Source organism: Protopterus annectens, chromosome 16.part0 (genome assembly GCF_019279795.1).
Source record: "Protopterus annectens isolate FY-2018-M chromosome 16.part0, PAN1.0, whole genome shotgun sequence".
Classification (NCBI taxonomy): domain Eukaryota; kingdom Metazoa; phylum Chordata; order Ceratodontiformes; family Protopteridae; genus Protopterus; species Protopterus annectens.
Window position 1 is genome coordinate 393,362,519 of NC_056750.1, and position 15,359 is coordinate 393,377,877.

The 15,359-nt window shown below is 43.5% G+C and overlaps 1 protein-coding gene across 1 annotated transcript in view; it reads left to right on the forward strand.

The window, feature by feature from the left end:
- The window catches only part of NR6A1 (nuclear receptor subfamily 6 group A member 1), a 1,113,214-nt gene that overhangs the window by 550,438 nt on the left and 547,417 nt on the right, over positions 1-15,359 (forward strand). Inside the window, exon 4 of the mRNA XM_044058823.1 lies at positions 7,422-7,579. Within this exon, the coding sequence (XP_043914758.1) occupies positions 7,422-7,579 (158 nt within the window). The remainder of the gene's footprint in view (positions 1-7,421; positions 7,580-15,359) is intronic.

Consider the following 15,359-nt stretch of genomic DNA (forward strand, 5'->3'; position numbering starts at 1 on the left):
AAAGACAGGCATCCGAGGTCCAAAACAGACGATGAAGCCTCTTCAAGGCCAGTCGCCGGTTCTCAGGTTCTTTCGCAGCCCCTGACACCCGCTACCTCAGAACCACAGGCCATAACCGACAGACACTTGGAGACACAGAGGCCTGTGGAAACTCAAGGTATTGGGCCTACAGAAACCATACCCTTAGATGGGTATGGAGCCGCTGAGCAGGCACCGGCTTCTGAGGGTGTTTTCAGACCTTCACAGCTTACAATTAAGGCTTCTACACCAGCAATGTCAAAAACACCATTAAAGACAAGGAAACAAGTGCAGCATTTTCCAGAACAGTCATCCATGCCAAAGAAACAGATGCTTAAAATGGCCGAAGACCTCATTACTTTAATCAGGGGCTCCCATCCCCCTCCTGACAAAAGGCCTAGGCAAGACACAGATTATGATTCCTCTGATCAGGTTTCCATTTCCTCTGATTCTTCTGATGAGGGCTGTTCTCTCCCTCCCTGTGAGGACTCTGATACTGAAGAGTCCATTTCTTCAGCCTCACCGCCTGAGGATTATTCTTTTGGGGAAACCCTGCACACCATGAGGGAACATTTCCATTGCGAGAGCCAGGATTACTCAGAATCCAAGAAAAGGCTCAGAGATTTCCTTTTATTGCCTCATCACAGGCCCCTGGCTATCCCCCCTGTGCTTGATATTGTAGATGATGTTTTTTCTGAATCCAGTCCGTCTCCTGACTCTTTACCCCCTGCACCAGTAAAGCCAGACAGGTACTACAGGGTCCCTGACTCTCATAAATTTATTTACAAAAACCCCGCTGCAGACCCAGAAACAATTTCTCAGGGTCCTAAAGGGGTTAAGGCTTCCACTGCCAAAAATACTGTCCCCTCAGATAGGGATCCCAGAGCTCTGGACAGATGGGGGAAAAAAGTTTACATTTCTGCTACTTTAGCTGTAAGAGCTTTAAACTGTCAGTTTCATATGCTTAAATATCAGCAGTACCTCATGTCATTGTTAAAGCAGAAAATGGTTACAAATATAGAAAGTTCTGACAGTAAAGAAATGCAGGATTTATTGCTTGCAGTTGAACAAGTGGGAAAGCATACTCAGCAATGTGGTTTTGATTCATTAGAGGCTTCTTGTAGAGCCGCAGTTATAGGCTCTGTTAATCGAAGACATGCTTGGTTGAAAGAACAAAGTTTACTTGACCATGTTAAAGTAAAATTATTGGATGCTCCATTACAGCATGATACTTTGTTTGGTGTTAAGGCAGAAGAGGTGTTTAAAAAAAAATGGAGGATAAAGCAAAGTCAATGCAAATGGTGAAAGATTTCTTACAGGTTCAACCACCTAGATTTAGCAGAAACTGGCCTTCAAAAAATTGGTCCTTTCCAGTGTCAGACAGGCCACAAAGAGGCCGATACAGACACCCAAGAGGCAGATCTCAGCCCCAAGGCTCCTACAGACCTAAACAATGGGGTGCTTCAGCCCCCAAAGGAAGAGAAGACAAATCATAACCTTATAGGAAACAGTCACAATGACTTTCCTCTGCAAATGCCAAGCTCTTACCAGTTGACAGCACCCCTAGGGGGCAAGCTAGCAATTTTCTTAAAAAATTGGTACATGATCACGCAAGACCAATGGGTGCTGAATATTGTTTCTCAGGGGTACAGATTCCACTTCCACACGCTTCCAAAACCAAAAGGTATGCCAAACGTGCCACAAAACCAATGGGCAGAGGCACGAAAACAGATTGCAGCTCTTATGGATATGGGAGCTATTCAGAAAGTTCCACAAGAAGAACAGGGGCAAGGATTTTACTCAAGACTTTTCTTAGTACCCAGAAAAGACAAAGCCTGGAGACCAATACTGGACCTGTCAATCCTAAATACTTTCCTGGATGTTCCAAAATTCAAAATGTTAACACTACAACAACTTCTGCCCATGCTGGGCAAGGAGGCTTGGCTAGTAACTTTTGACCTCAAGGAGACATACCTGCACGTCCCAGTCAGACAATCGTGCAGAAGATACCGCAGATTTATAGCAGGCTCAATGCATTACCAATTCTCTGCACTGCCCTTTGGCTTATCTACTGCGCCCAGGGTCTTCACAAAATGCCTGGCACCAATAATTGCATTTTGCAGACAAAAAGGAATTCAAATAAATCCCTACTTGGACAACTGCCTTATTCAAGCAGAGAGCAAAGACATTCTTCTAAAGCACCTGGCATTTGTAAAAAGATTGCTAATTTGCCTAGGGTACACAGTAAACAAAAAGAAATCAAAACTAGTGCCCTCTCAAGAGATAGTATTCCTGGGTGCATATATATAAATACAACTGCCCAGATGGCTTATCTCACGCCAGACAATCAAAAGCAACTGACTCATTACTTTCAAATGATGGCAACAAAGGCCCAGCTCCCTGCAAGAAAAATTCTGCAGGCCCTGGGTTTCATGGCATCCTGCATTCTACTAATTCCATATGCAAAACTGCATATGAGGAAACTGCAATGGTATCTAAAAAGTGTTTGGACTCAGCATTGTCACAGCCTAGAGACAGTCATAACCTTGATTCCCTGCCTACAACAAGAGTTTCAATGGTGGTACCAGGCCTGTCACCACAACAAGGGACAGCCTTTCACCTTACCTACACCCAGGCAGACAATAACAGCAGATGCATCGGATTATGCCTGGGGAGCACATATGGCAGGAAAATGTATTCAGGGCACGTGGCCCAAGGAACAAATGCATCTTCACATCAATCAAAAAAAGATGCTAGCTGTACAAGAATGCCCTGACAGCCTTCAAGGACCTAATACATCCAGGACAACTATTAATAAAGATGGACAATACCACAGTTATGTGGTACATAAACAAGCAAGGAGGCACACATTCCTAACCCCTATGCAGACAAGCCATGACTTTGTGGAACACAGCACTGACCTACCAGGTACATCTGCAAGCACAATTCCTGCCAGGAACAAAAAAAATACACTGGTAGACAAACTAAGCAGAAATCTAATGGATCCTCACGAATGGAAGCTAAATCTACAAGTGTTCAACATAATAATAAGGAAATGGGGACGCCCAGACATAGATCTTTTTGCCTCCCCTCACAATTGCCAAATACAGAAATTTTGCACAAGGACTTATCACTCTCAAGCATGGAAAGTGGATGCTCTATCATTCAGCTGGAAAGACCTGACAGTCTATGCCTTCCCTCCAATGCCTCTTCTCACCAAGGTGCTTCTAAAAGTCAGACAAGAGAGACCAAAAATGATCCTGATTGCACCAGACTGGCCACGCCAACACTGGTACCTAATCCTAAAGAGTTTGTCCCAAGGTCCTGGCCTCTACCTCAAATCCCTGATCTTCTGACGCAACAAAACAATCAGATTCTGCACAGTCAACTCAGAACCTTAAACCTGGTGGCATGGCAGATAATGTAGCCACTCAGAATGCACCTTTCTCTAAAGCTGCTATGGATGTTATTTTGGAAGCCAGGAGGCCCAGCACTAGGAAATCTTATGCAGAAAAATGGAAGAGATTCTGTGCTTGGAACCAGGCACAAGGGCTCGAACCACTTGACCCTAATATACCTTAGATTTTGCAATACCTAGCTGAGATGTTGGACAAAGGTCTATCTTTTTCATCCATTAAAATCCTTGCCTCTGCCATTTCAGCGCATTACAATACGGATCTTCCTATTTTTTCACATCCTCTACTACGACAATACCTCAGAGGGACAAAAAAAATAAGACCCCCTAGGAGAGCACCAGTACCTACTTGGGACCTCAATTTTGTTTTAGAAAAACTAACACTACCTCCATTTGAACCAGCCAGCACAGCTGATCTAAAATTCTTGTTATGGAAAACTGCTCTGCTCCTAGCAATAACTTCAGCAAGAAGAGTCTCAGAGTTACAGGCATTGATGGCTGTGGAACCTTTCCTCATTTTTCATCAGGACAGGGTTTCTCTTAGGGCAAACCCAACATTCATGCCAAAAGTGGTCTCCAGTGTGGCCTTAAACCAAACCATTCATTTACCTACTTTCTACCCAAATCCAGAGAATAAAGGGGAAAGACTTCTGCACGCTTTGGATATACATAGGCAGCTACGATTCTACTTGGACAAAGCAAAAGCTTTCAGAAAAACTGAGCAACTGTTTGTAGCATATGCTGCAGGATCACAAGGAAAGCCTATTACAAAGCAGACAATCTCCAAATGGATAGGACACTGCATCCACTTCCGTTATGCACAACATGGCAAATCTGTGCCTAAGGGCATTAGGCCTCATTCTACCAGAGCAGCAGCCACTTCAGCAGCTTTCCTCAGAGGAGTACCTACCAAAGACATATTAGTAGCTGCAACCTGGAGCTCAGTGCACACTTTCACCAAGCACTACCACTTACCTCGCTACTCCAAATCCAGATCAGGCTTTGCCACTGCAGTTCTGCAGGGCTTGTTAGCCTCGTCAAATCCAATTTAGACCCAGCCACTCAACCTCAGCTTTGGGATTCTACCCAAGTGTAATGACTGCAACAGTGAAACACGATGAACATAGTACAGTTGTGTACCTACCATAAATGTAGATGTTTGAGTGTATTCACTGTTGGAGTCCAGGTTACCCACCCACTATCCCCCTTTTCTTTGCTGGGACTTTTCTGTACTTCTCAACTCTATACAACCTATGTGGTGTATTTGCTTGTAGATGAAGGAAATGTTTATAGTAACATATGCAAGTTTATTTTGGCATATTTTTATCTTTTCAGCCTTCCTATCTTGGGGCACCTGACATCTGGGGCAAGAAAAACTGAAGAAAATGGCGTCAGTTGCTACTTTTATGGCGCACTGACGTCAGGGAAGAGGCGACAGCAACCGACACCAGACCAAGACTTTGGAACTCATTCCGACTGCGGGTCGCCTGCCAGCAGGATAACCCAAGTGTAATGACTGCAACACTGAATACACTCCAACATCTACATTTATGGTAGGTACACAACTGTACATTTTTAGTAGTGTCAGATGGAGATGCTAAGAGGTTGAATTACTGTAAACATTTATGTAGATATTTTTTAAGTTGTGGGGTTTGCCTGTTGACGTAAACTACATCTGACTTACTTTTATACTGGAAAGACCAATTCTTATCTGTATTTTTTACTGGTGTCAAATGTCAGTTTTTTTGTCACCAAAACCTCTGAAATGCAGGATTCTTGAGATTAGGAAATAAGTTGTTAGGTCTACATGAAGTTGAGGAGACTGTTGCTGTAATCAGAGTAAGATTAAATGTTTTTATTTAATGTTTCTGCTGCAGTCATTACTTAATGGCATTTCTTGTGAAAGTCTTAAGTGTTATATACTTGCTTAAATGATCTTAGTAAAACTCAGACAGAGTATCTGTTTTGAGTATAAGTTGCATATTCCTTTGTTCCATGAGTATGAATGAAATCATACTTGTGGTGAGTCAGTGATGTGCTGTGTAGTTCTGTGTAATTTTTTTAGCAATTAAGTGAAGTAGAAATGTCAACTGTAGTGGTATACAGAGATAAACCCCTGAATGAAGTCCAGGCAACCTAAGTTTGATTAGCAGCTTGGCTGCCTAATGGACCTGGGAGGAAAAAATGGGTGTGCCCATCCTGGGAGGGAGTGTGGGGGTTCATCCAGCCACACACTGCTATGATTCATTATAGGATGGGTGGGGGTGCAAATATGTGGCCTGGGGACAAGTTAGGCTCAGCAGTCCACAGCTTGTTGATAGCCTTCAACATGGTTGTGTGGCAGAGTACACTATTATGGAAAATGAGTTATAGGCTTTCATAGTGACATGGATTTTATGAGCGGCCACAGTGGTGCAGCGGTTAGCGTGGTTGCCTCACAGCAAGAAGTTCTCCAATTCGATCCTTGGCTGGGGTGCCTTCTGTGTGGAGTCTGCATGTCCTCCCTGTGGTCGCGTGGGTTTCCTCCCGGTGCTCCGGTTTCCTCCCACATCCCAAAGGCATGCTGTAGGTGGATTGGACACACTAAATTGGCCCTAGGTGTGAGTGTGTGCACCTTCTGTGGAAGGTTGGGAGCCGGGCTGGCAACTCGACACCGTAAAAATTCCACTGCCAATCGTGAGCGGACAAGTGATCCGCTGTGGCGACCCCTAACCGGGAAAAAGCCAAAAGAAGAAGAAGTGGCATGGATTTTATGCCGCACCACCTAGTGACAGGGTTAGGGTCATTACAGACATACATATCTCAGGGGTGCAGACAAGGACACAAAGCTCTCTTACTACTGCCTACATGATAATCCTTTTCAGGCAACTCTTTCCCTTACAGTGGATAAAATTCCTGATGTGGTGGTATGAATGGGCCATGTCACATTGGAGGGAGGCTTCATGTTGGCAGCCATGGGGACAAAAAGACTGTGAAAAAAAGTTGTATTTTAACATATACATGTACACAGCTTAGAAGTGGATTTAAAAAGTAGCAGTAGTAGTTCATAATATAAATACTTCAGGTGAAATCTGTGGCAGGCTAAAAAATGTTTTCAAGTTGAAGCTTGCATTGTATGCTGCTGTTCCCAAAGAAAAATAAAGAAATTTAAAAAAGTTGATATTTTTCCTGTCAGTGATTACTCAAATGGTCCTGAATGTTAGCATGTGGGATAGATATTGCACAAGTAGGATTTTCATGCACGTTGTTAACTCCTCTGGCAATTTTGTGTGTTAAGTACACTGGGTGCTGTTAAGAGTATCTTTAATTTGTTTGCTGTTTCCACTGTGGAAAATGTGGAGGAACTGCACGAGTTATAAAAGCAACTGTGCTATAAAATAACTGTGTGTGTAGAATCTACTAGTGCAGAACTTACTATGACTTACAAAGCGATTAGTGAAAAAATAAATTTCTTGTGTGTATATTATCCTCTGTAGTTCAAGTATTCAAACTCTTTGGAACTGAACTTCCTATTTTTTTTCTGTGAATGCCATATTCTCATGCATGTTTAATTTTTTTTATTATACTTTGCTTGCTATAGAATAATGTACCATTTGCAGGTAACCATGTTACATGATGCATCAGATGGTCACATCAGAAATGTATCTAAATAAAAAATGCAAATGGTATTTTCTTAAAAACAAGACACTAATGCACGGTGATGTATTGATGTATTTTTGCTGTTTATTATGCTGCTTGACTTTTGAGGCTGAAAAGGTTCCATTAGGGTCAGTGCACCTACATTGTGAGTAAACTAATAAATGTTAGTATAAAAATGTACTTTTGATATGCAGCTTGTATGGCTGCTTTAAGACATCTGTTTGGTTCTTTCTCTGCACTAATTTCTCTCCCACAATATGAAACAAATGCAGCTCATATTATTTTGGTGGGGGATGTATAAAACATAGAGGAACTAATACAACACTTTGCTTTATTTCTGTCCATGAAGATATCAGAAGAAGAAATTGAAAGAATTATGTCCGGACAAGAATTTGAGGAGGAGGCTAACAACTCATGGAGCAACAATGGAGACAGTGATCACAGTTCCCCTGGCAATGGTGTTTCTGAGGGCAACCAGCCATCACCTGTTTCCACTCCTTCCTCAAGGTGGGAGTTGTGTACTGAAGTATCTTCAAATTAACATCCGATATAAGAGCCACTGTTATGATTGTTGAGTTATTTTGATTTGTTTCAGAATGAAGTGATAGTGCCTCTGTGCTATGAATAAGTAACTTCTGTGTATACAGCATTTCTTCTTGTTAATCAACTGAATGAGAGATGTAAATGTGGATGTTTTTATTTGTGGATGTTTTTATTTTTATCAGCAAAACATTGTCCAGCTATGACAAACTTTGCAACAGCTCCTCAGATAAGATGCATTACATTTTATAATTCACCTTAACGAAACAATGTTAATGCTAAAGAAAGCATTTAATTGTGATATATTTACTAGCCATTTCCTGCTTATATTTTAGATTGTACTGATTATAAATACATAAGTAAAGCTTGTAGCTTGTGTGTGTGTGTGTGTGTGTGTGTGTGTGTGTGTGTGTGTGTGTGTGTGTGTGTGTGTGTGTGTGTGTTTATTTATATATATGCTGGTACAGAGAATAGTGTTGTCACCACAGAGCAAGAGGTTCTCCAGTTTGATTCTTGGCTCTGGTGCCTTCTGTTTGCAGTCTGCATGTCCTCCCTGTTTTCATGTGGGTTTCCTACTGGGTGCTCCAGCTTCTCCCACATTCTAAAGACACACAGTAGGTGGATTGGACACTCTAAACTGGCCATAGGTGTGAGTGTGCATGTGAGTGTGTGATTTGGAAGAATAACTGTGGCAGGGCTAGCCACCCGGTGGTGTGAACCTTGGCTCTAGATGATTGGTCATTGTTGAAGTGACATCCCACCTGCATGCACAGAAAATAGGAAAGGGAGTTGTGGATGGATGCATGTGTACAGACAGACAAACAAGCGTACACACACACACACACACACACACACACACACACACATAGATTGCCCTTTCATTTAACTTTATCACACTGTGAAGTTGGGTCATATTATGTTGTCAAGATTTTTTTATGAATAAACCAAAATAATCAAGAGTACAATATCTCTCATTTGCATTTAGCTTATGTTTATTTCATAAAAGCAATAAAGCAATGTTAAAATCGCCAGCAGGTATAAATGTCAAATGTTTGTAAGAGTGAAAGTCCATACTTGTTATGTAGTAGATTTTACAACTAATTCACCATTAAAAAATCAGACTGTTTAATAAAAAAAACTGTCAGCATAGGTAGTGAGCAGTAAATGCAGTAGAGGGGTTGGTTGATATGAGGTTAAAGGGCTCCATTCAATCAAAAGAATGCTATTGCTTAAAGAAGACAGTCTGGATGTAGGTTTAAATGTTCTTCGTGTTTCACTGTTGCAGTAATCACATTTGGGTTATCTGCCTGCAGGTAGCTCTCAGCCGGCCTGAATACCAGAGTCTTCGAATTTCTGCGTCAGATGCTGTCGCTTTTTCCTTGACGTCAGGTCGTCAGGGGTATAAAACATGCAGCCGATGCCATTACATCAGGTTTTCTTGCCATGCAGTGCCCAAAGCAGAAGCAGTTCGCAAGTGCCGGTCGGCCGACTCCTGAAATTTTCATTTTTGAGTTTCAGACCCGAAGTCTTCAAAAAAGATAAGTACCCCGTTGGGGATCCTTTTTCTTGCTCTAACCGATATCAGTAAAAGTTAACAATTGTCTTACATGTGGAAAGCAAATACCTCAAAGATTTTTATTCTTACTGCATCCCCTGTTTAGGCCCAGACCACAGCGTCCCTTGCTGTTGGTTTTGTATCTTGTTCAACACCCGAACTATTCGTCGTCGGGCTATTTTTGCAGCCAATTACTTTTCTACTCTGTGTACTCCGAAATGGCTTCGGAAAGCCATCCAACTACAGATCTTCCGAAAAAACGCAAGGATAAAGACAAAGACAGACAGCATAGGTTCAAAACTGCCTACGACACTTCCGTTAAGCTAGTCACCAGTCTGCCGGTACTCAGTGAGGCACTATCGCAGCCCTTGATACCCGCTACTTCAAATTCGCAGGTCTCTACTGAGACCCATTCAGAGTCCAGTATGCTACAAGATGCTTCTTCAACTATGGAACCTGCGAATGTCTTTACCTTGGATGAGTCCGGAGTCGCTGTGCAAGCACCGGCTTCTGAGGGTGTAGTCAAGCCTACAGACATTCATATTAAACCAGTGCCATCATTTTCATCCAGGTCAAAAACTCGTACTACGCCTAGAAAACCAATGCCCAAACTGCAGGCTCAGGCCCATATGCCTCAAAAACAAATGCTTAGAATGGCTGAAGACCTTATTACCTTAATTAGAGGAAGCCAGCCTTCCCCCTCTAAGAGACCTAGAACTGATTTTCTTTCTGATTCTTCTGGTCAAGAATCTGATATTTCTGCTCCTTCTGATTACCAGGATTTGCCCTTATCTACTTATGAGGATTCTGATGCAGAGGATTCCATTCCCTCTGCTTTCCCTCCAGAAGATTTTTCTTTCGGTGAAACCTTGCATACTCTTAGGGAGCATTTCCTGCCGGGAAAGCCAGGATTCCTCTGAGTCCAAAAAGAGACTTGGGGAATTCTTACTCCTACATCAACACAGGCCTTTAGCTATCCCTCCTGTTCTGGACATTGTAGATGATGCTTTCTTGGAATCTATCCTTACCCCAGACACCACCTCCAGCTCACAGAAAACCTGACAGGTACTGCAGAGTACCGGACTCTCACACGTTCCTCTTCAAGAATCCTTCTACGGATCCAGAGACCATTTCCCAAGGGCCAAAAGGTATTAAGGCTACTACTGCCAAAAATCCTAACCCTTCTGATAGAGATTCTAGAGCCTTGGACAGACGGGATAAGAAGGTTCTGCTACTTTAGCCATTAGGACTTTAAATTGCCAGTTTCATATGTTAAAGTATTAGCAGCATATTATGGGACTACTTAGACAGAAAATTATGTTGATTCCTGACTGTGCTGAACACAAAGAATTGCAAGATTTAATGCATTGTGCAGAACAAGTTGGTAAACATACTTTGCAATGTGGTTTTGATGCTTTAGAAGCATCTTGCAGGGCTGTCACTGGGTCTGTACTTAGAAGGCATGTTTGACTTGAGGAACAAAACTTGCCAGATCATGTTAAAGCTAAATTACTGGATGCTTCCTTAAACCAAGACCACATTTTTGGCAACAAAGCAGAAGTCGTCCTCAAAAGGATGGAGGAAAAAGCTAAATCTATGCAAACTGTTAAAGATTTCCTACAAGTACAGCCTCCCAGATTCAGTAGGCATTGGTCTTCAAAGAAATGGTCCTTTCCAGTCCCTTCCAGGCCTTCTTTGACCAAACCCAGGATCAGCAGACCACTTAGGCTACAGTTTCAGACTACGCACAGATCTAAGCAGCTGGGGGCTCCCACGTCCAAAGCAGGGAGTAGTAAGCCACCCCCCCTACGGAAAATTGGCACAATTGACTTAACCTTAAACCTTCCAAGCCCTGCTCAACTACCTGCTCCCTTAGAAGGAAAGCTCTTCCTGCAAGCAAAAAACTGGGAACTCATTACCCAGGGCAAATGGGTTTTGAACATAGTTTCCCAAGGATACAGATTCCACACACTACAAACCCCAAATGATTGGCCAGACCGACCCCCAAATCAATGGGCAGAGGCCCAACAGCAGATTCATAGGTAGGTACTAGGCTATCGGCCCGAGGGCCTACGTAAGTCTAGGCAACAAGGCTCCCTGGCTTAGGCCACCCAAGAAAGTTATTTTCCTGTGCCACTGTCGAGCAGAGACACAGAAGTGCTCTCTGGGGTGTATTTCCTATTTCTTATCCACTGATCAAGATTTTTCTTGAGTGCTAATGAAGAACTTTGCTTGACATAGATGGGTAGCCTGTTCCAGAGTATGGGAAGTCTCTGGGACAGGAATCTGTCCCACCAGCATGTCCTGTTTGTTGTGGTGACAAGGTTTAGGTCCCTAGAGCATGTAGCTTGGAGGAATGGGATTTCTTTAGGTGTAGCATGTCCAACAGCTCTGGGTTTGACATAGCTTTATATTTCAGTTAGAGATCACCTCGGTGTAGGCGATATGCTATGGAGTAAAGCTGGAGTTTTTTGAGATGGTCAGTGTAGGACATCTGTTTTAGGCCAGTAATCCTCTTTGTGAGGTACTTCTGTGGCCTTTACAGCTGTTGCAGATGTCTTGTGAGGTACATTCCAAAAGGGCGTTGTACTCTATAATGGGTCTAATGAATGTCGAGTAGAGGGAAACAATGACCTCTTTTTTCCTGGATGAGAACCTTTTTATGATGAGGTGTGCCACGTAGAAGGACTTCCTGACTACTGTGGTGATGTGACTATCAAAGGACAGACTACTGTCCACCTGGGTCCCAAGGTCTCTTATCACACATTCGGTGTTAAGTAGACTGCTGTCTATGTAGTAGTTCATGGATACAGAGTTTTTACCAAAGGGGATGACAGTGCACCTTTTGGCATTGAGCTTGAGGCAATGCTCTGACACCAGGCATCTGTCTCAGCGAGGCCCTTCTGTAGGATTTCCACATCATTTGGGGACTCGACTATGGCTCCTAGTTTGCAGTCATCTGCCAACTTCATTAGCCAGAGGCCTTCTGTGTTAGCCTGTACTTCAGAGAAGTAGCTACCAAAAAGGAGAGGTCCTAGGACTGAACTCTGGTGGTACTCCACTTGTCACTGGTTTGAGGTCAGATTTGGAGTGTGAAACTTTTACAGTGTGGGTTCTGTCAGTGAGCCAGTTGGCAACCCATCTTGTGACGTAGGGATTTATACCTAGTTTAGCTATAATTCCAGAATGGGGGATGGTGTTGAAAGCCTTGGCGAGGTCAAGATAGGCTGTGTGAACCACCTTACCCTCATCTACAGCTTTGGTAACTGCCTCAAAGAAGTTGATCAGGTTCAGGAGGCATAATCTGCTTTTCACAAACCCGAACTGGGTGGGATCCAGAGTTTGGAGGTTACCAATGTCTTTGAGTTCCATGATAATACATTCCATGGCCTTGCAGACCAGGCTCGTCAGGCTAATAGGGCGATAGTTCCCGGGATCAATGGTGGCTCCCCCTTTGTGGAGTGGGATAACTATTGCTGTACGCCATTCAGTGGGCACAAAGCCTGATGTGAGGCTGTGATTGAACTGTGCTTAGGTGGGGAGCCAGTTCATTCTGAAGGTTGTGTAAAATGCAGCCTGGGATGTGGTCCAGTCCCATAGATGATGTGTTTTTGGCTTTAGAGAGTGCAGCTTTTACCTGTGTAGTTGTGATTACAGGGACTCTGCATTCTTTATGTATAGATATGGGCCCTTTAGTGGGTGGGGTAAAGTTAGCACTGAACCTATCTGCCTGGATATTGGCAATATCAGTTGGTTCTGTAATTTGTGTGCCGTTGTGCTGTAATTGAGAGAAGATCTGGGTGTTGCCATTGACATTCTTGACATAGCTATAGAATGCTTTGTGGTTGTCCTTAGAATCAGTGGCAATTTTGTTTTCTTAGCTAGCTTTGGAGGATCTTATAAGGGATCTCAGCTTCTTACTGAGGCTGACCAGGGAGCTCCTCCACTCGTGGGATTTTACTCTCTCGTTCTGTCTCTTCTTAGTATCAGGGCTATTCAACTTGTCCCAGCAGAACAAAGGGGACAAGGTTTTTATTCAAGACTTTTTCTGGTACCCAGAAAAGACAACTGGCATCCTGTCCTGGACCTCTCTATTCTCAACACCTTTCTGGTGGTTCCAAAATTCAAAATGCTAACTCTTCAACAGCTTCTTCCTATGCTAGTCAAGGATGCCTGGCTGGCAACCCTAGACTTAAAGGAAGCTTACCTGCACGTCCCAATAAGAGGATCCTGAAGACAATACCTACGTTTCAGGGCAGGCTCCATGCACTTTCAGTTCTCTGCACTTCCCTTTGTCTTATCTACTGCGCCCAGGGTGTTCACAAAGTGTCTAGCTCCAGCCATTGCATTTTGCAGGCAGAGAAATATTCAGATTTATCCATACTTGGACGATTGTCTGATTCAGGCAGAAAGCCAGGACTTGATATTACAACACCTGGCATTCGTAAAGAAACTTCTAACCTCACTGGGGTACACCATCAACGAAAAGAAATCTCGCCTAGTACCTTGCCAGCAGATTGTATTCCTGGGAACAAGCTTGAACACAACTTCCTAGATGGCATTCTTCACTCCGGAGAAACAAGTTTATTTGACAACCTACTTCAAACTATTGGCCACAAAACCACAGCTATCTGCAAGGAAAATACTACAAGCTCTGGGGTTCATGGCCTCTTGCATTCTACTAAATCCATATGCAAGACAGCATATGAGGAAACTCCAGTGGTATCTAAAAAGCCTATGGTGTCAACATTCTCAGGACCTGGAAACAGTGATTTCTATGATTCCTTGTATAAAGACAGAGTTCCTCTGGTGGGCAAAGGTCTGCTACCACAACAAGGGACTCCCTTTCACTCTACCCCCTGCCACCCAAACCATAACAACAGACGCATTGAACTATACATGAGGGGCTCACATGGCAGGGCAGTGCATTTAGGGCAAATGGAACCCGAGACAGATGCACCTGCATATCAATCAAAAATAAATGTTAGCTGTACAGAATGCTCTGACAGCCTTCAAAGACCATGTTCTTCCAGGACAACTATTGGTAAAGACAGACAACACCACAGTTATGTGGTGCATAAACAAGCAGGGGGAGCCCACTTGTACCCTCTCTGCAGACTAGCTATGGCTCTGTGGAACTAAATTAAAAAACAAACTAAATTCACTGGCAGACGACTTAAGCAGAAATCTCATGGACCCACACGAATGGAATCGAGAACCCAAAATATTCAACCTCTTGAGAAACAAATGAGGGACTGCAGAAGTAGACCTGTTTGCCTCCCCTCAGAACTACCAATTGAACAAATTCTATACAAGAACTCCCCACAGTCAAGCTTGGAAAGTGGATGCCCTGTCCTTTATCTTGGAAAGCCTCTCTGTTTATGCCTTTCCCCCTCTGCCTCTCCTCTCGAAGGTTCTACTAAAGATCAAACAGGACAAGCCAAGGACAATACTGATTGCACCAGACTGGCCACGCCAGCACTAGTACCCCCTCTTGCGCAGTATGACACTGCTACAGCCATGGCACCTGCCTCAGTCCCCTTCCTTGCGGTCCCACCAGGCAGGCCAGATTCTGCACCCTCCGCTTCAAACCCTGAACCTTGCAGCCTGGCTAATTCCTTGAGCTCTCCTCTAGCATCCTTCAGTAAGCAGGTGCTGGATTTCATTCTGGAGGCAAGGAGACCTAGTACTAGAAAATCCTATGCTGAAAAATGGAAAAGATACTGTTCCTGGAGCCAGGCTCAGGGGATGGGCACAACGGTGCCCAGCTTACCTCATATTCTACAGTACTTAACAGAAATGCTCCACAAGGACCTATCCTTCTCATCAATTAAAATTCATGCCTCTGCCATTTCAGCACATTATAATACTGAGCCACCCCTCTTCTCTAACCCTTGCTAAAGCAATTCCTTAGCGGGGCCAAAAATTTAAGACCCCCCCCCCAGGAGAGCTCCCATTCCAGCCTGGGACCTTAACTTTGTATTGGAAAAGCTCACTCTTTCCCTCTTTGAGCCAGCTGCTACAGCAGAGTTGAATTTCCTTTCTTGGAAAATAGCCTTCCTTCTAGCCATCACTTCAGCAAGAAGAGTGTCTGAATTACAGGCCCTCATGGCAGTGGAACCCTTTATTATCTTCCATGCGGACAGGGTTTCCCTCAGGACTAATCCTTCCTTTATGCCCAAGGTGGTGTCT